Genomic DNA, 19,705 nt, shown 5'->3' with positions numbered 1-19,705 from the left:
GGTAACAACAAAATTTTAGAATTTACCTAATTCAGACATAATAAGATGTTGGTTCAGTTGGTTTTGTACTCAACTCCAGCCACATAAATATTAAGGTTGGGCACATGGTCTTTTGAGCCCACAAAATTCGAAGCAACAACAGATACAAAAGCCCATTCAACAAATTCCGTTTGAGTTGAAAGCAACAATGGGCTCTCTCCCTTTCTCATGGGCTAAGAAGAAAATAACTAGCACCATTAGTTACCTGTTGTTAACCAGATCAAAAGGGCCTACTGTTTGAAACCAACAGAAATATGATCATCATTTTCTGACCATCTAGTTAAATGTATATCTGGGCCTTCATACGATAATGTCTTAAAACATTTGTGTGGGAATCAGAGTCCAGTATAATACACTTGCATTTTTTTGAAACAATAATATTAGATGTACAAACATATTTTACAAAGATTTTCATATAAATTGATATTGTAAAATCTGAATAAAATAGTAAATATGATAAGTTTAACTTTTTATATTTATTCTCCTATTCATTTTTTGTCATATCAATTTATATATAATTTTTTTTGGTAAGATTTATTTGTATAACTAATATTACTCATAGAGAAATTATAAAGTTGTTAATTATTTAATAGGATCAGTGAGGATAACTATGACAATGGGCGAGGTCATGGATCACAGAAAACAAAGATAAGGAAGCGTCGACCATTTCTGATAAGTAAACATGGGGAAAGGCCCCCCATATCTCTAACAAAGAAACAACCTCACTGTTAAAGGAGGCAGAAAGGCAGAAACAACTTGAAGGGATCATGTGAGAGGAATTAGTGACTCCCGAGTTTTGCTCCCATCTCGACAACTGGCTCTATCTGTTATTTCGTCCCTTTATTTATTGCTTTTCTTCTTGAATTGAAATTGGTAGGTCTTCCATTGCTCCTGAAACGCAATAACTCTCTGCTATCCCATGCATGTCAGAAAAGTCACAGCCTCCCTTGCTTTAGGCTTTAGGCTTTAGATACCATAGCCCCTGCACCTCATTATCTGTTAAATGCGGTTTAGTGAATGAATACTATCATTTCGGATCTTAATCAATGCTACCTCAATCACCCACAAAACTGACATGCAACAGATATACAGTGTTGTCAGCAAAGCATATACTTTATGCGAGTGAAGATTTTAGGGCCTTTATTTCACCATTTTTTACTACTTGTTCTGTCAAAATGCATATTTATTTCATTATTTTCAAAATATTAGCCATATTATGTAATTCTTTTTAAACCTTTTAGATTTATTAATTTAATTAAACGATCTCCAATTTTTTTTTAAAAATTAACAAAAACACCCCAATAACCCACCTTTGTCAAATTTCAGTTACCACCACCAAAAGTTTACCAGAATCTGGTATAATGACACACTACAGGTTGGATTTGACCGATAGTACACTGATCTAGCATTTTTCGAGCAGATCTACCATGAATCTAGCAAAAAAAGGCCAGATCTACAGTCAAAGATTTGGTCATTGATAATCAGATCTTTGGTCATAGCCAATCATCAATGATGACCAAGAGCCAGATCTACGACCAAAGATTCGGCCATTGACAGTCAGATCTTTGGTCATAACCAGTCATCAACGATGACCAAGAGCCAGATCAACCATATCTTTGGCCGTCGTTTACGACCAAATGCGGCCAGATCTGGCCGTCAATGGCCAAATCTTTGATCGTAGATTTAGTCAGAAAATATCATATTGGCGCACGATCGACCAGATCTAGTCAGTCGTGCACTGATACAGTGACTTCGGCTACCCTCCGGGGGTGGTGACTGGCTGTCGGTATTTAATGGGTGGGTAGGAGGGAGTGTTTTTGTTAATTTTTTATATTTTATTATAGGAGTGTTTAGTAAACAAATAAACTCAGAGGGTATTTTTATTAATTTTTAAATCCTATATCGTAATAACTATCCAATTTTATTTTTTTCAAAATATTATTCTAAAAAGTATCATAATAATGAACCACATAACGACTTCAAGATTATTCACTCACAAAAAGGCTCATAAACTTATCAGATATTAGTGTGAAGGTAAAACTAACAAATAAAGGATATATTTGGCTTTTTATCGCGGTTTAAAACTTTTTAAAAGGCAGCTAAATAAATTTGGTGAAATTTTATTTATATTTTAAATATGAATAATAAATAAATTGAATTACTTAATTTTATATACTTTGTTATAGTAAAAATAAAAGTCCTAAATCTTTTTTTATAAAACTCTCTTCATTTATCTTTAAAACCCATCTAATATGCTGCCACCCAACTGTTCTGATTTTTACGCCGCTCCACTATTCTTGACTTCTTCTGACTTTTTCCCTCGAATTCCACCCACGTTGATGCCCCTTGCGACTTTAAACGCCGCTCCACTCCTTTTTTTTCTTATCTTCTTAGTTTCTGAAATGTAAACACTATTCCCCTAAATCCCGTAAAATCAATCTCCATATAAACATCCCTGTAAAGTAATAGCATATTCCAAGATTTTATTATATAATCCTAGAATATATTATACTCATATAATATATTATATGATTCTATAATATATATTTTATTATAATAATACTACACATATAATATTTTTTATACAACATTATGTTATAGTTATATGAAAAATATTGTATGTGAAATATTGCATGTGTAGTATTATTCATTTTATTATTATGTGTATATTTAAGATTTTATTTCCTAAATTATGTGCTTAGGTTTTCCTATATATTGGGATGTTTTATTGTAACATTTCATTAAATTCAATATACATTTTCTCTTTTATATTCTTTCATTGTATCAAGCGGCAATTTCCTCCTGTGCCCTTGAACTTTGGAAACTAATAGTTTTCGCCATGTCTCAAGGGTTACTTTTTTTTTTTTTTCCTCCTATCACTGCCACGCCCTCAACTTTGCAATCTTGAAAAGTCACCTGTATAAGCCTCCAACCTCTGACATAGCCAACGCCGCCGCCTTCTTAGGCCTGAGTCACGCCTCCATTCACCTCAGCCGTTGATCCTCTGGCTACTCTTAGCCTGAGTCATCTTTTCTCCTCCTCTCGATCATGACACTTCCCATTGTTCTCTATCGTGAGCCATCTTTTTTCGATCACGACCCTCCGCAACTTCCGTTGTTCAGGCTTCATCTTTTTCCTCCGTCCGAGTTTTGTCTCGTCACCGATCAGACCTTTCTTCTAGCCAAGTCGCTCGTTGCTTTTCCTTAATCTCTTCTCTCGTCGTCGATCAAATTTTCCATTGTCACCCTCAAACTTTGAGAAGTTACACCCACCACACCTAAAATTTGAGCAGTTACAACGACCACCCTCAAACTTTGAGAAGTTACACCCACCACACCTAAAATTTGAGCAGTTACAACGACCACCCCAAACTTTGAGAAGTTACACCCTACCACCCAAAACTTTGAGAAGTTACACCTATCGCCCCCAAACGTTGAGAAGCGACACCATGTGTTCTCCCATTGTTGGTTCGATTTCACCTGTTGTTGTCGTGCCCACCATAGTCACTGATTTTGACGCCTTCCATCCTGCCCAGATGTCGTTGTCGATAATCCAACCACTGATCTCGCCACTTTCCTCATCTCTCTCCATGGGTGAATCCCCTTAGCAGATCCCCCATGCGTGAATCCTCTAAAACCTTACCAAAGTGCACAAATCGCCATCTTGAACCCCCTTAGCAAGCCCCCTGGGCGTGAATCCTCGAAAACCTTACTTGCGAACTTCGACTATTTTGAAATTGAAAGAAGTGATTGTGAATGAGCCCTATACACCCATTATCGACGAAGCCCAACTAGTGTGCACCCATTATCATGAGCCCCGTGTACCCCTTTTCTCTTTCTCTCTTTAATTTGAATTTTGTTTTGTTCTTTACCCTTTTATTTTGAAGGGTAATACTACCCTTACAACTTAATCTTACAAATTTTCTCTCACAATCCCAACGTGACAGCTCGCAATTAGTCAGCTCGCAAATGGGCAAGTGAGACTTACAACGAGCAAGCAAGACCCATTTATGAGTTGATCAATTGTGAACTGCAACGTCGGGGTTGTGAGAGAAAGTTTGTAAAATTGGGTTGTAAGCTAATCTTTATCCTATTTTGAATGTTCTTTCTTTTTTCCCTCTTCAAATTTGGCCGATGATATGAGTGTTGTGAATATGTACCTATAATTTGTTGAAATGGATTTTGAAATGACTATGGGAGAGTCGGTGGTTTTTTATTGCGTAATTATGGTGGCAGTGAGTAGCTTGCTGGGTTGCTGTTTTATTCAAGTTGTGTTTTGTGGGTGGTTTGGTATTGTTGTGGAATGATGCTGGGCTGGAGAGAAGGAGGGTATTGCTTGGGTTTTGTAGGAAGGAGGAGAAGGAGGGTTGTGGGTGTGGGAGGGAAGTTGCTAAGCATGACGAGTGGTGACGAAGAAGGGCAAGGGAACATGAGGGCATTAAAGTCATTCACCTTCCCTCCGTTAAAACTAATGAAAACTGACAAATGACAGGGGTTTGTATTATTACCTATACTTTTTTGGGTTAGACAAAACCTAAGGAGATTTAAGTAATTATCCCTTACTTTCTCATAAATTTGATAAATAATCCCTCTCATGTCAACTATCTACATTTTAATCAAGTACCACCAAAAGTTTAAGCCGAAAGATATGCTCCTACTCGAAGTTTGCTCTAAAGACAATTTGGAACCCCAAAATTTTGAAAATGACAATAACCCACTAACTGTTAATTTTGTCCATTAACTTGGTAAATTCAAAAAATAGTAAAAGAGTTTTTATGTCAACAACCATCTTCTTCTTCTCGGCAGCGCACATTAACAACTTTTGCCACCGGCCTTTTGGCCACTTTTCCGACCATTTTTCCACCCAAAACCTCTTCCATCCACCCTCTTGGGCCTTCCTCACTGAAACCCACCTAATCCTGATACCGGTGCACCCATTAATTGCGAAAATGTGGCCACTGTTATTCCTTGTGACTACCTATATTTGAGGTCAGATTTTGGTCAATATTCACACTGGAAATCCACCATTCCACCACCATTCGAATCCTCACCATTCCCTTTTCGAAACCCAACCTCCCATCGCTCCTCCCCACTCGTTGTTTGTTGTCCAACACTCAGTGTTTGCCCGCCCTCCAACTGTTTGTGAAAATTCCCCAACCAACCTAGCAACCTGCCAGTCCTTTGTTGATGATCTTTGGCTCTTTTGGTTGTTGAAAATCTTGTTATTGAAGTGTTGTTTGCTTGTGTGGGTTGTGTTTTTGGGTTGCTGTCGCTCCTCAAGGCTCCCTTCTTCGACATTTTCTAGCACGCACACAACATGCTCAACAAAAGGTCACAATTAACGACCTCCATTCCCAGCGCGTGCCAGCAAGCTAGTGCTGTTTATCACCAGACTTTGCGGAAAAAGCCAAATCTGGTCAAAACATCAATCAATGAGGCAAGAGGGCTATGCAAATGGGCTTGGGGGTGATGGATTCCGTTGATTTTGACAAAGAATTTGGCTGGATTCATTGCAATTGTCCGACTATTTTCAACTGTATATAAAATGACTATTCTATCATTCTTTAAACATATTTTATTAACAAATCTTGACAATAGGGTGGGAAATTGTCTAACAGAATTAATGGTTGGTGGGTTATTGTCATTTTCAAAATTTTGGGATACCAAATTGTCTTTAGAGCAAACTTTGGGTCGGAGCATGTCGTCGGCCAAAAGTTTACAGAATTTTATCATTGCCCAGCCTAAACCTCAACCTGTTAAATTTATTTTATTTTAACAAGGGTAAGATTTTCAATTATCTTTGCTAATTTAGTGAAGGATCATTAATACCACTTGTGCATGTTCGGTGTTTGATCAATGTGGCTGATAAATTACAAGTGAGATATATATATATATATATAGAGGAAACATGGATCAAGCAAAGGAGACACGATTAAATTAAAATTTTATTTGGCATATTCTTATAGATTGTGTACAGCTTTCAATAGTTTGAATTGGTTAAATTCCTGTATATTTAATTATGTTCCCTGAATTTTCCATTGCATGGTGGTCTGATTTTGGAGAGCAATATCCTGAGTTGCAGAAGTTCGCCATTAGAATTTTGAGTCCGATGCATGACCCTCCTCAACTTCTGTTGTTCAGGCTTCATCTTTTTCCTTGTTCGAGTTTTGTCTTGTCATCGATTAACCTCTCTTCCAGCCAAGTCGCTCGTTGCTTTTCCTCAATCTATCTCTTGCGTCGTCAAATTTTCCATTATCACCCACTTTGAGAAGTTACACCCACCCCACCTAAAATTTGAGCAGTTACAACTGCCACCCAAACTTTGAGAAGTTACACCTATCGCCCCCAAACGTTGAGAAGACCCCATGTGTTCTCCCATTGTTGGTTCGATTTCACCTGTGTGTTGTCTGCCCACCATAGTCATGATTTTGACGCCTTCCATCCTGCCCAGATGTCGTTGTCGATAATCCAACCACTAATCTCGCCACTTCTCTCATCTCTCTCCATGGATGAATTGTTTGTATAACTGGCATTACTCTCTGATAAATTATAGAGATGTTAATTATTTAATAGGATCAGTGAGGATAAATATGACAATGGGCGAGGTCATGGATTGGAGACAACAATTACAGAAAACAAAGATAAGGAAGCGTCGACCATTTCTGATAAGTAAACATGGGGAAAGGCCCCCCATATCTCTAACAAAGAAACAACCTCACTGTTAAAGGAGGCAGAAAGGCAGAAACAACTTGAAGGGATCATGTGAGTGGAATTAGTGACTCCCGAGTTTTGCTCCCATCTCGACAGCTGGCTCTATCTGTCATTTCGTCCCTTTATTTATTGCTTTTCCTCTTGAATTGAAATTGGAAGGTCTTCCATTGCTCCTGAAACGCAATAACTCTCTGCTATCCATCTATCCCATGCATATCAGAAAAGCCACAGCCTCCCTTGCTTTAGGCTTTAGGCTTTAGATAAAATAGCCCCTGCACCTCATTATCTGTGAAATGCGGTTTAGTGAATGAATACTATCATTTCGGATCTTAATCAATGCTACCTCAATCACCCACAAAACTGACATGCAACAAATATACAGTGTTGTCAGCAAAGCTAAAATGCTTTATGCGAGTGAAGATTTTAGAATTTTGCTACCCAATTTTTTACTCTATTTTTTAAAATACATATTAATTTTCTTATTTTCAAGATGTTATTTTATATTATTTAATTCTTTATAAACCCTTTAGATTTATTAATTTAATTAAATGTTCTTCAAATTTTTTTTTAGAAATTGACAAAAATACTCTAACAATCTATACTTATCAAATTTCAGCCACTACCGTCGAAAACTGATCAGAATATAGTATAATGGCACACTACCAGTTAGATTTGACTGATAGTACATCGATCTAGTCTTTTCTGATCAGATCCATTATAGATCTTACTAAAAAAGGCAAGATATACGGCCAAAGATTTGGCCGTTGACAGCCAGATCTTTGGTCGTAGCCGGTCGTTAACGATGGCCAAGATATGGCCGTCACGATAGCCATATCTTTGGTTGTAGTTAACGGTCAAATGTGGTCAGATCTGGCCGTTAATGGCCATATCTTTGACCGTAGATCTGGTCGGAAAAGGTCATATCAGCGCACGACCGGCTAGATCCAGCTAGTCATGCGCCGATACAGTGACTTCAGCCACCCTCCGGGGTTGGTGGCCGGCTGTCGGTATTAAATGGATGGACGGGGGTGTTTTTGTTAATTTTTTATATTTTATTATAAGAGTGTTTAGTAAATAAACAAACGTAAGAGGTATTTTTATTAATTTTTAAATCATATATCGTAATAATCATCCAATTTTTTTTTAAATATTATCCTAAAAAGTACCATAATAAATTAACCAAATGCATAGGACTTCAAGATTTTTCACTCACAAAAAGTTCCATAAACTTATCAGATATTAGTGTGAAGGTAAAACTAACAAATAAAGGATATATTTGACTTTTTGCAGTTTAAAACTTTTTAAAAGGCAGCTAAATAACTTTGGTGAAATTTTATTTATATTTTAAATATGAATGATAAATAAATTGAATTAATTAATTTTATATACTTTGTTATAGTAAAAATAAAAGTCCTAAATCTTTTTTTATAAAACCCTCTTCATTTATCTTTAAAACCCATCTAATATGCTGCGACCCAACTGTTCTTCTGATTTTTACGCCGCTCCACTATTCTTGACTTCTTCTGACCTTTTCCCTCGAATTCCACCCACGTTGATGCCCCTCGCGACTCTAAACGCCGCTCCACTCTTTTTTTCTTATCATCCTAGTTTCTGAAATCTGAAATATAAACACTATTACCCTCAATCCCGTAAAATCAATCTCCATATAAACACCCTTATAAAGGAATAGCATATTCCAAGGTTTTATTATATAATCTTAGAATATATTATACACATATAATATATAATATATTATATAATTATATAATATATATTTTATTATAGTAATATTACACATACAATATTTCTCATATAACATTATATTGTGGTTGTATGTGAAATATTGTATGTGTAGTATTATTCATTTTATTATTATGTGTATATTTAAGATTTTATTTCATAAATTATGTGCCTAGGTTTTCCTATATATTGGGATGTTTTATTGTAACATCTCATTAAATTCAATATACACTTTCTCATTTATATTCTTTCATTGTATCAAAGCGGCAATTTTCTCTTGTGCCCTTGAACTCTGGAAACTAATAGTTTTCGCCATGTCTCAAGGGTTACTTTTTTTTTTTTTTTCTCCTATCAACTGCCACCCCTCAACTTTGCAATCTTGCAAACTCACCTGTATAAGCCTCCAGCCTCTGACATAGCCAACGCCACCGCCTTCTTAGGCTTGAGTCATGCCTCCCTTCACCTCAACCGTTGATCCTCTGGCTGCTCTTGGCCTGAGTCATCTCTTCTCCTCCTCTCGATCATGACACTTCTCATTGTTCTCGACCGTGAGCCATCTTTTTTCGATCATGACCCTCCTCAACTTCTGTTGTTCAGGCTTCATCTTTTTCCTTTGTTCGAGTTTTGTCTTGTCATCGATTAAACCTCTCTTCCAGCCAAGTCGCTCGTTGCTTTTCCTCAATCTATTCTCTTGTCGTCGATCAAATTTTCCATTATCACCCACTTTGAGAAGTTACACCCACCACACCTAAAATTTGAGCAGTTACAACGACCACCCCAAACTTTGAGAAGTTACACCCTACCACCCAAAACTTTGAGAAGTTACACCTATCGCCCCCAAACGTTGAGAAGTGACACCATGTGTTCTCCCATTGTTGGTTCGATTTCACCTGTTGTTGTCATGCCCACCATAGTCATTGATTTTGACGCCTTCCATCCTGCCCAGATGCCGTTGTCGATAATCCAACCACTAATCTCGCCACTTCTCTCATCTCTCTCCATGGATGAATCCCCTTAGCAGATCCCCCATGCGTGAATCCCCTAAAACCTTACTTGCAAAATTCGACTATTTTGAAGTTGATAGAAGTGATTGCGAATGAGCCCTATACACCCATTATTGACGAAGCCTAACTAGTGTGCACCCACCATCATGAGCCCCATGTACCCCTTATCTCTTTCCCTCTTTAATTTAAATTTTGTTTTGTTCTTTACCCTTTTATTTTGAAGGGTAATACTACACTTACAACTTAATCTTACAAATTTTCTCTCACAACCCCAACGTGGCAACTCGCAATTAGTCAACTCGCAAATAGGCAAGTGAGACTTACAATGAGCAGGCAAAACCTATTTATGAGATAATCAATTGCGAACTGCAACATCGGGATTGTGAGAGAAAGTTTGTAAGATTGGGTTGTGAGTCAATCTTTATCCTATTTTGAATGTTTTTTCTTCTTTCCCTCTTCAAATTTGGCCGATGATATGAGTGTTGTGAATATGTACCTATAATTTGTTGAATTGGATTTTGAAATGACTATGGGAGAGTTGGTGGTTTTTGATTGTGTAATTATGGTGGCGGTGAGCAGCTTGATGGGTTGCTGTTTTATTCAAGTTGTGTTTTACGGGTGGTTTGGTATTGTTGTGGAATGATGCTGGGCTGGAGAGAAGGAGGGTATTGCTTGGGTTTTGTAGGAAGGAGGAGAAATAGGTTTTTGGGTGTGGGTGTGGGAGGGAAGTTGCTAAGCATGACGAGTGGGAACGAAGAAGGGCAAGGGAACGTGAGGGCATTAAAGTCATTCACCTTCCCTCCGTTAAAACTAATGAAAACTGACAGATGATAGGGGTTTGTGTTATTACCTATACTTGGGGGGTTTACTAGGTTAGACAAAACCTCAGGAGATTTAAGTAATTATCCCTTACTTTCTCATAAATTTGTAAATAATCATTCTCATGACAACTATCTACATTTTAATCAAATACCACCAAAAGTTTAAGCCGAACGACATGCTCCCACTCGAAGTTTGCTCTAAAGACAATTTGGAACCCCAAAATTTTGAATATGACAATAACCCACCAACCGTTAATTTTGTCCATTGACTTGGTAAATTCAAAAAATAGTAAAAGAGTTTTTATGTCAACAGCCATCTTCTTCTTCTCGACAGCGCACATTAACAACTTCTGCCACCAGCGTTTTGGCCATATTTCCAACCATTTTTCCACCCAAAACCTCTTCCATCCACCCACCCACCTAATCCTGCTACCGGTGCACCCATTAATCGCGAAAATGTGGCCATGTTATTCCTTGTGACTACCCATATTTGAGGTCGGATTTTGGTCAATATTCACACTGGAAATCCACCATTCCACCACCATTCGAATCCTCACCATTCCCTCTTCGAAACCCAACCTCCCATCGCTCCTCCCCACTCGCTGTTTGTTGTCCAGCACTCAGTGTTTGCCCGCCCTCCAACTGTTTGTGAAAATTCCCTAACCAACCTAGCAACCTACCACTCCTTTGTTGATGATCTTTGGCTCGTTTGGTTGTTGAAAATCTTGTTATTGAAGTGTTGTTTGCTTCTGTGAGTTGTGTTTTTGGGTTGCTGTCGCTCCTCAAGGCTCCCTTCTTCGACATTTTCCAGCACGCACACAACATGCTCAACAAAAGGTCACAGTTAGCGACCTCCATTCCCAACGCGTGCCAGCAAGCGTTAGTGATATTTGTCACCGGACTTTGCGGAAAAAAGTCAAATCCAGTCAAAACATCGATCAATGAGGCAAGAGGGCTGTGCAAATGGGCTTGAGGTGATGGATTCCGTCGATTTTGGCAAAGAATCCGGCTGGATTCATCGCAATCGTCCGACTATTTTCAACTGTATGTAAAATGACTATTCTATCATTCTTTAAACAGATTTTATTAACAAATCTTAACAATAGGGTGGGAAATTGTCTAACAAAATTAACGGTTGGTGGGTTATTATCATTTTCAAACTTTTGGGATACCAAATTGTCTTTAGAGCAAACTTCGGTCGGCGCATGTCCACCAAAAGTTTACAGAATTTTATCATTGCCAAGCCTAAACCTCAACCTGTTAAATTTATTTTATTTTAACAAGGATAAGATTTTCAATTATCTTTGTTAATTTAGTGAAGGATCATTAATATCACTTGTGCATGTTCAGTGTTTGATCAATGTGGCTGATAAATTACAAGTGAGATATATATATAGAGGAAACATGGATCAAGCAAAGGAGACACGATTAAATTAAAATTTTATTTGGCATATTCTTATAGATTGTGTACAGCTTTCAATATTTTGAATTGGTTAAATTCCTGTATATTTAATTATGTTCCCTGAATTTTCCATTACATGGTGGTCTGATTTTGGAGAGCAATATCCTGAGTTGCAGAAGTTCGCCATTAGAATTTTGAGTCAGACATGTGATGGTGCTTCAAATTATTGGGGTTGAGAGATATTTGTCTAAGAAGCTACTGAAAAGGGGAAGGAATCTTTGTGGAAAAACAACTATTAAGTGATCTGACATTTGTTTACTATAACTTGCAATTGAAGGCGCCGCTGCTCCGCCGTGGGCCACAGCAGTGTGGTGTAAGCAAAATAAATGTCTTCTATAAGGAACATCCCGCTCGCACCCGTGAGCAATGGCAGCAGAGGGACAGTGTTGCCCAGTACCAATAGGAATTAGTGTGATTGACAGTTTTTGGTTGGGCGAGTGGATGCCACTTATTACTAGACACTGTTGCTTCAAAACGCATTAAATTATGGAGATGCACAAATATCCACTGAAATAGGACAATGCACAGTCTTTAATTTGTCTAAACATTGGGAAAATTCAAAATTGTCATAATCACCTTCACCTCTGTTTCGTCTATGTTTGTTGCCATATGAGTTAATAGATATATAATTTTATTTCTTATAAAATTTCGAACATTACTTTGTGAATTTAATTTTAAGGGTTTATTAAAAATAACTACATTTGGTAAATAAATTTTGGGAAATATTTTAATTAAAATATATTTTATATTTGACTAAAATTTAAAAAAAAAAAAAAAAAAAAGGAAGATTCCCTCTCTTTTTTTCTGTAAAATCCTTGAGCAAAATTATATTTCTTCTAAAATAAATGGAAATTATATATTTGGTGTGTAATGCTGATAGGCATTAATTCAGAATATATTTTCTGTCTTTCATAATTCTGTTTGTTTTATTGTTATTTATATATATATTTGACGTTTGAGCTTTAGAAATTGGTTTTTATGATCATGTTTTTAGTTTTCTTCCAAATTATAGGACTTGGAACGTGAGTGTAGTAATGTTTTGGTGTTCAATTTAAGATAAAGTATTAAATGGGCAACCCGGCTAGCGAGGTTGTTTAAATCCAATTACATATAATAAATAAAATTTGATAATACTGAGTTTAAAATATAATGTTTCTATTCTAATATTCTATTGCTATTTTCACTTTAAATAGTATTAATACAAGGTTTGCTGCTCAAATTTAATACTATGTATTAGCAAGACATAATCTTGTTAAATAACATTTTATTATAAAGTAGTAATTTTTTTTCCAAATTATACTAAATAAGTAATAAGATACCAATTTAGAGCTACAAATTATACACTACATAATCATTTTATCCATATAAATGCCACATTACGTAGAATACAAAATACAAGGTATAAAATTGGGATATGTTATTACTCATTTTGATTAAGATTTTGTAAAATGTATGTAGTTAAGACGGTATTGCCCGAGGGAAGATGATTTAAATCATGGGACTACAATATTCATAAATTATGTACAAGGCAGAGAGAGAGACAACAAAATCTATTACAAGTACTAATATTATACTTATAAACCTTTTTCAATGACTTTTTCTTAAATAATGGGACTACAATATTCATAAATTACATACAAGGCAGAGAGAGAGACAACAAAATCGATTACAAATACTAATACTACACTTATAAATCCTTCTCAATTACTTTTTCTTATAAACGGAATATGTTAGCTCGCAACTGAGTCTTCCTATCCAACAATGAATCCCCCGTACCGAAATGCAAACCCCAAACACTTGTCCTGTTGTCCGTATTAATCAGATACACCGAATCCAACACAAAATGCCCAAAATTCATTACTTTTTAATATTTGGCATCAATTAATAATATATATAATATTTGTAAAAAATAAAAAATAAATAAAAGCCCACAAGATTTGTTTGACTGACTGGGTCATGAGTCATGAACTTAGGGTATGGCGCACCCATGACGTGAAAAACCCAGCCGCGATCTGTCCCTATCAAACTCAAACAAAAATCCTTGCTGCATCAGATTCCCAATCACCGAAGGGCCCGACTCCTGGTTAATGGGTTGCATCGCTAAACACTCCACTAGGTCACTCGTTTCAATAAAATAATTCCCTTGCGGAGGCCTGAACACCGAGCCGCCGACCAATTCAAAACTCAGTTTAGGATAACTTGTACTCAACCCGCCAGAAACATTCACGCATAGATCAAACCCCAGAATCGGTTCAGCTGGACTCGGTAACTTCACTCGCCGTTTAAATGCTGTCAATATTTCACGGTATGCTGGCTCTGCTAAGAGCGTCAAAGTAGTCCCCGAGTCAATGATCGTGCCTCCGTTACCTAACTCGTCGATTGACCAAACGGAAGGGTTAATCCGTAACTTGACATCGTCAACATACACGCTCTTGATCCCGATGTAGTAAAATGTAGGAGATATTGGGTTCATAAGCAACGGAGTGAAGTTGATTTTAGAATTCACACCAACGACATCGTTTTGTTCACTGCCGATCACTAAAAAACTTGTAGGTGGTGGAGAAAGAGTGTAGTCCATTAGACAATAAGAAAACTTGTTACCGAAACGTCGACCGAGTTGAGAAGAAAACGAAATGGGCCCCCGACCGAGGCCCATTACACCATTAGCTCCATTGAAGCTTCCGCCCGTTATACTTGGACCGGAGTTGTGAAAACCGCATCCGAAGTTGAAATCTTTGAATTGAAGTTGTTGAGCAGTGGTAGTGTTAAAAGTTATTATTTCTTGAGAGAAAAATCCAGATGTAAGTGAACCATCGGCGTAAGAGTACTCGTAACGACAGGGGCTGTGAAGTTTGGTATGGTTACAGGTATTGGGGTGAGGGTGAGGAACGAGGTTGCGGCAGGTGGATTGAAAACAATGGTGAGGATAGAATGAAGAGGAGTGACGAGAGAGAAAAGTGGATCGGGGAGAGTGGAGAGAGCAGTTGCGACAGGCAGAGCACTTGACCCAAATGAGGTCACTGCCGGTGTCGGCTACGAGGAGGAGGGGTTGAGGAGGTGAGCCAATGTGGAGTGAAATGAAGTATTGGCCGGAACCAGCGAAGGCTCCAGAAATGACGGGGGATTTGAGGGTTTGGCGGTGGCGGTGGTGGTGGGGGTGGGGGTGGGGGTGGGAACGAGAGAAGGAGTTTTGATTGGGATGTTGAGTTTTGTGGAGTAATGGGAGTTTAATGAATTGGGTTGAGGCGGTGGCGACGGCGGCGTATATGAGGATGGGGAGGAGAAAAGAGAGGGAAGAGAGTGAGAGTGAGAACATAGTTGTGGTGTGGGGAAGAGGACAGCTGGAGAGAGAAGAGATGAGATGAGACGAGTGGTATTTTTTAGATTCAAATCATAATGCCCGTACATGAGCATATTTCTTGGGGATCCTTTTTTCATATTCTACAATTAATTAATTGAATACCAGAAATCATACACCGGCAGGCACATATATTTGTAACTTCAATAATAATTTATATTAATTGATCAAAGATTATTATGTTTAATGTAATTGGTTTGGTGAGAGTGAGATTTAGATGCTTTGTCGCTTTGCTTCGATTGGCGTTCACTAATTGAGAATCCAATGATCGATGCTGGATACAAAAAAATTTCAGCCTATGATTCTGGGTCACGTGCACCTTCTAGCTTCATTTGCAATGTTGTATGTATGTAATGCATGGTTGTCGACTAAGAGGTTTTCTGCCCATTTGCAGCTTTGAATACAAAATCATATCACTGTTTTAACAAAATAATTACATCACATCAAATCAACCGCATGACTCCAAATTACAACGCTGAAGACCAAAACAGTACTAGGACTACAACTATGAGATAGAATCCCAAGCTTCACTGACAAAAAATTTCTTTCTCTTTTAAGAAGGTGATAAAAAATGTTATAATTAATATCCCAACTAGTCCTTTTTTAACGAAATAAAACAATAGGGTTAAATTAGTAAAAGAGCAGAAGACGAATGTTAACTGTGAATTAATTTTTGGGCTTAAAGTCGTATTTATTAACTTATCTAGTCCACTCGAGGCCCGTTGGGATCAATGGGCTACGCCTCCCCGTAAACGAGATTATCGTATAAACACATTTAGTTAGGTTGCACCACCTACCCGGACTCTGTTTTGATATGGTTGGATTTAATTCACCCAAACATTTGTCAATATAATGTACGGATACTGCCTAAATAGTAAATACCATATAATATTACACTGCTTAAAGCCTTAAATTATTTGATTTAAATTGAGTAAACACGTTCCAACATCAAGTACGCTAGATACGATTCTTTGCACAAAGGAGATTTTCATAATATAAAAATAATGAAAAAAAAAAAAAAACTATATATTAGGTTATTCCCTTTAGGATTCTATTCAATTTATATTTTAAAACTTTATAAACTGTATTTAATTTTCTAAAATTACTTTTAGATTGTAATTAAACACCATTTTAAAATCTATGTGATTTTTTTTTTTTTTTGTTTAATCATCAAGGGGGTACAAACCAACTTACGTGTATCTCAACTAATATTTCAAGACCTTGAAACTATCAGACCAATTTATACTTATCTCAACTAATAATCAGCTTACGGCCTAGTGGTGATTAATCTTTGTGATTGTTGCTTTACTGTCACCTTGACACTTTGCTTTCAGATATCGTATGCCCTATTTTAAATCAATCACATAACAAAAAAATGGAAGGAATTAATTATCCTGATGTTAAGAGGACAAATAAAACAACGTCTTGTATCCTCCATGCATTTTATATATTTTAGCTTATAAGGCAACCTTATTGTTTATTTTTCCTATTCTGACAATGTCCTGGTTCAATGTTTAAATCTCAAACATTTACAAAAAAATTTCAATTCTAAGTGTATAATAATTAAATGTAAGAGGAAGTGTGGGGCACGCTAAAGAAGCATGTGACTGAAAACTGGAAAGACAAGTTCAAATTAATGCCCTTCTCTTTCAATTAATGAACATTTAAAGACAACTACTTTAAGTTGGGAATTAAATTGCATTGTAGATTCGGATAATGTTATATGCACGATCACCTGCTCAACTATATATGATGACCATATTTACTCAATACCTTCGATTTCTCCCCAATATTCTATTAATTCCATTTATGTAAGGTTTAATTTTTTGATGCACAACTGCGCTATCATGTTATCTATTTTATACAACATATCATGGAGTTCTGTTAAATAAATAAATTCATAGTAAAAACGATAAATCATGATGATAATTAAGATATACTCATGAAAAGATTTTAAAATTAAATGTTATCGAGTCACTATATAAATAATTTAGTATATATATTGTACCTATAATGTTTCTTCTTGTATTTTTACGATAAAATGTTGTGAAATTGAAGGCGAGACACTAATTTATTAGTATTTTAATTATTTCTTGGGAAGAGATTAGATTTGAGACCCTTTATTCTATGTAATTTTATTTAATCTTAATTTTTTTATATAATTTTGTTGTGTGAGCCGTAAGTAGGCAGTAGCTCGGGGTAACTAGTAAAAAGGCGATCTGATTGGAAGAGCTGGTGGATAGTTATCTTCCGGATCATGGATAAGCATTATCCTCTAAAATTAAGGAGAAGATAATGAGAACAATTCTTACAATTTTGGTCGGATAATCATGCCAAAGGTCATGGGATTATCTCCCGAAAATCATGTCATTATCCAAAAAATCTATCTTGTAACAGTTAAATCCTTGAAAATCATTGTAAAGGGTTTGAACATTTTTGAGAGCATAGATACTATCATTGTAAGGCAACAAAACACTTAAAATAAAATAACAGTGGACGTAATATTGATTAGAACTCACAAGACTACTTTAAAAATCGTTTTTGTTACTTTCTTATTAATTTCTTGTTGATTGTCTTCAGTCATGCTCAAATTATTTAATTCTGTTAAGGTCAATTGAGTAATTTTTGTAACAACAATTTTTTTTTTTATTAACCACATGATATGGTATAATTATTTTATGATACGATAATGAGTTATCCCATTTAGATTATTGGATCATAATCAAACGATTCATTTGAGGGCTAACATTATCCTAAATATTGCAGCTGATCTAACGATATGTTTTAATAAACAAGATATACAGACTTAAGATTGATTTAACCATTTTTCAACCCACGATCATGGGTTAATATGTTTCACTGATATGGGACATGTGTGGTATGTGTTACGTAATGATAAAGAATAATGCTAAGTATTTGTTTACCTTTCCCTAATTAAATGATAACTTTGAGGTTAAACTATATTATAGGACTTAAAAATGATTCTTATTAATTTTGAACTTGAATAATAGTGAAGCTGTTTGATAACAACGGCTGTAGATAATTGAAACAGACATATGGTCTCTGACATATTTATATATACTTGTTCGAGGATATAAGCATTTAAATTTGGTGTTGCTTCTGCCAAGAATATCTCAGCGGTACCATTGGTAGGCATATTAAAATATATATTTCGTTCAACTGCATGACTCATTCAAGTATTAATTATCCCTGGGCAACTAATTAGACTGTTACAAGTGGGACTACAAATGTGTGAGATTATGGGTGCGTTTGGTTTATTATTTTGTATATGATTTTGAAAATAATATTGGGTATTTGGATAGGAGAATATTACGAGGTAAAATTTAAAAATTTATGAAAAAGCCCCTAGGTTTGCAATTTAATTAAATACCCTAATACATAAAATGACAAAAATACCCCCACCACCTGCAGTGCTAGATTCTGGCCACCACCGTCAGAATCTGACCGAAAAATCGTGTTACGACATAGACCGGTCGGATCTGTGTCATAACACGTCGTTATGGGCCAGATCCACCACGGATCTGGTCGAAAAAGGTCAGATCTATGGCCTGTTGTGGCCGCGACGGCCGAAAAAGGCCAAAACGATGGCCAAAGATATGGCCGTCGTTTTCGGTCAACGATGGCCAAGATTTGGCCGTCGTTGACCTCAATGACGACCATTTCTTTGGCTGTCGTTCACGGCTAGATCCGTATTGAATCTGGCCGAAAAAGGTCAGATCGGTGAACTTCTGGCCATTTCTGGTCGGCAGGTAGGCCGTTGTACAGATTCCGGCTACCATCGACGGTGGTTGTCGGAATCTGGCAAGTGTGGGTCGCGGGGGTGTTTTTGATAATTTTTAAACTTTTTTTTCAGGGTGTATTTGATGAAATTAATAACCTTATGGGGTCTAAAGTAATTAAAAAAATACGGTAATATTTCTGGAATAATGTGCCAAACATTATTTGGAGAATAGGATTGGGAATATAGATAAAAATAATAAGCCAAACATGCCCTATAATATTGATGTTGGATTTTTCCCGGCAATAATAAACATGCCGCCTTAAAAACAGAATAGATGTAAACATGAATAAATTGATTGAATCAATTTATGCTTTTGTCAACNAACTTGAATAATAGTGAAGCTGTTTGATAACAACGGCTGTAGATAATTGAAACAGACATATGGTCTCTGACATATTTATATATACTTGTTCAAGGATATAAGCATTTAAATTTGGTGTTGCTTCTGCCAAGAATATCTCAGCGGTACCATTGGTAGGAATACCAAAATATATATTTCGTTCAACTGCATGACTCATTCAAGTATTAATTATCCCTGGGCAACTAATTAGATTGTTACAAGTGAGACTACAATTGTGTGAGATTATAATATAGATGTTGGATTTTTCTCGGCAATAATAAACATGCCACCTTAAAAACAGAATAGATGTAAACATGAATAAATTGATTGAATCAATTTATGCTTTTGTCAACAATTTTTGCTTTGATAATTAACTCATAAGAACTAACAATGTGGACAAGGCTATACAAGATGCATTTGGGCAGATTG

At 36.3% G+C, this 19,705-nt stretch overlaps 1 protein-coding gene across 1 annotated transcript; it reads right to left on the bottom strand.

The window, feature by feature from the left end:
* Positions 1 to 13,569: 13,569 nt before the first annotated feature.
* LOC116146044 (aspartyl protease family protein 2) lies at positions 13,570 to 15,126 on the bottom strand. The gene has a single exon (XM_031431454.1). The coding sequence runs from the start codon at positions 15,090 to 15,092 to the stop codon at positions 13,746 to 13,748; it is 1,347 nt and encodes a 448-aa protein (XP_031287314.1). The 5' UTR covers positions 15,093 to 15,126; the 3' UTR covers positions 13,570 to 13,745.
* Positions 15,127 to 19,705: the final 4,579 nt, after the last annotated feature.

Source organism: Pistacia vera, unplaced genomic scaffold (genome assembly GCF_008641045.1).
Source record: "Pistacia vera cultivar Batoury unplaced genomic scaffold, PisVer_v2 Contig470, whole genome shotgun sequence".
NCBI classification, from domain to species: Eukaryota; Viridiplantae; Streptophyta; class Magnoliopsida; order Sapindales; family Anacardiaceae; genus Pistacia; species Pistacia vera.
The sequence above is the reverse complement of the archived record's forward strand: the minus strand, read 5'-3'. Positions and strand labels throughout refer to the sequence as shown.

Excerpts from the sequence above, each read along its gene's own strand:
- LOC116146044 (XM_031431454.1), bottom strand. The coding sequence starts at position 15,092 with ATGTTCTCACTCTCACTCTCTTCCCTCTCTTTTCTCCTCCCCATCCTC.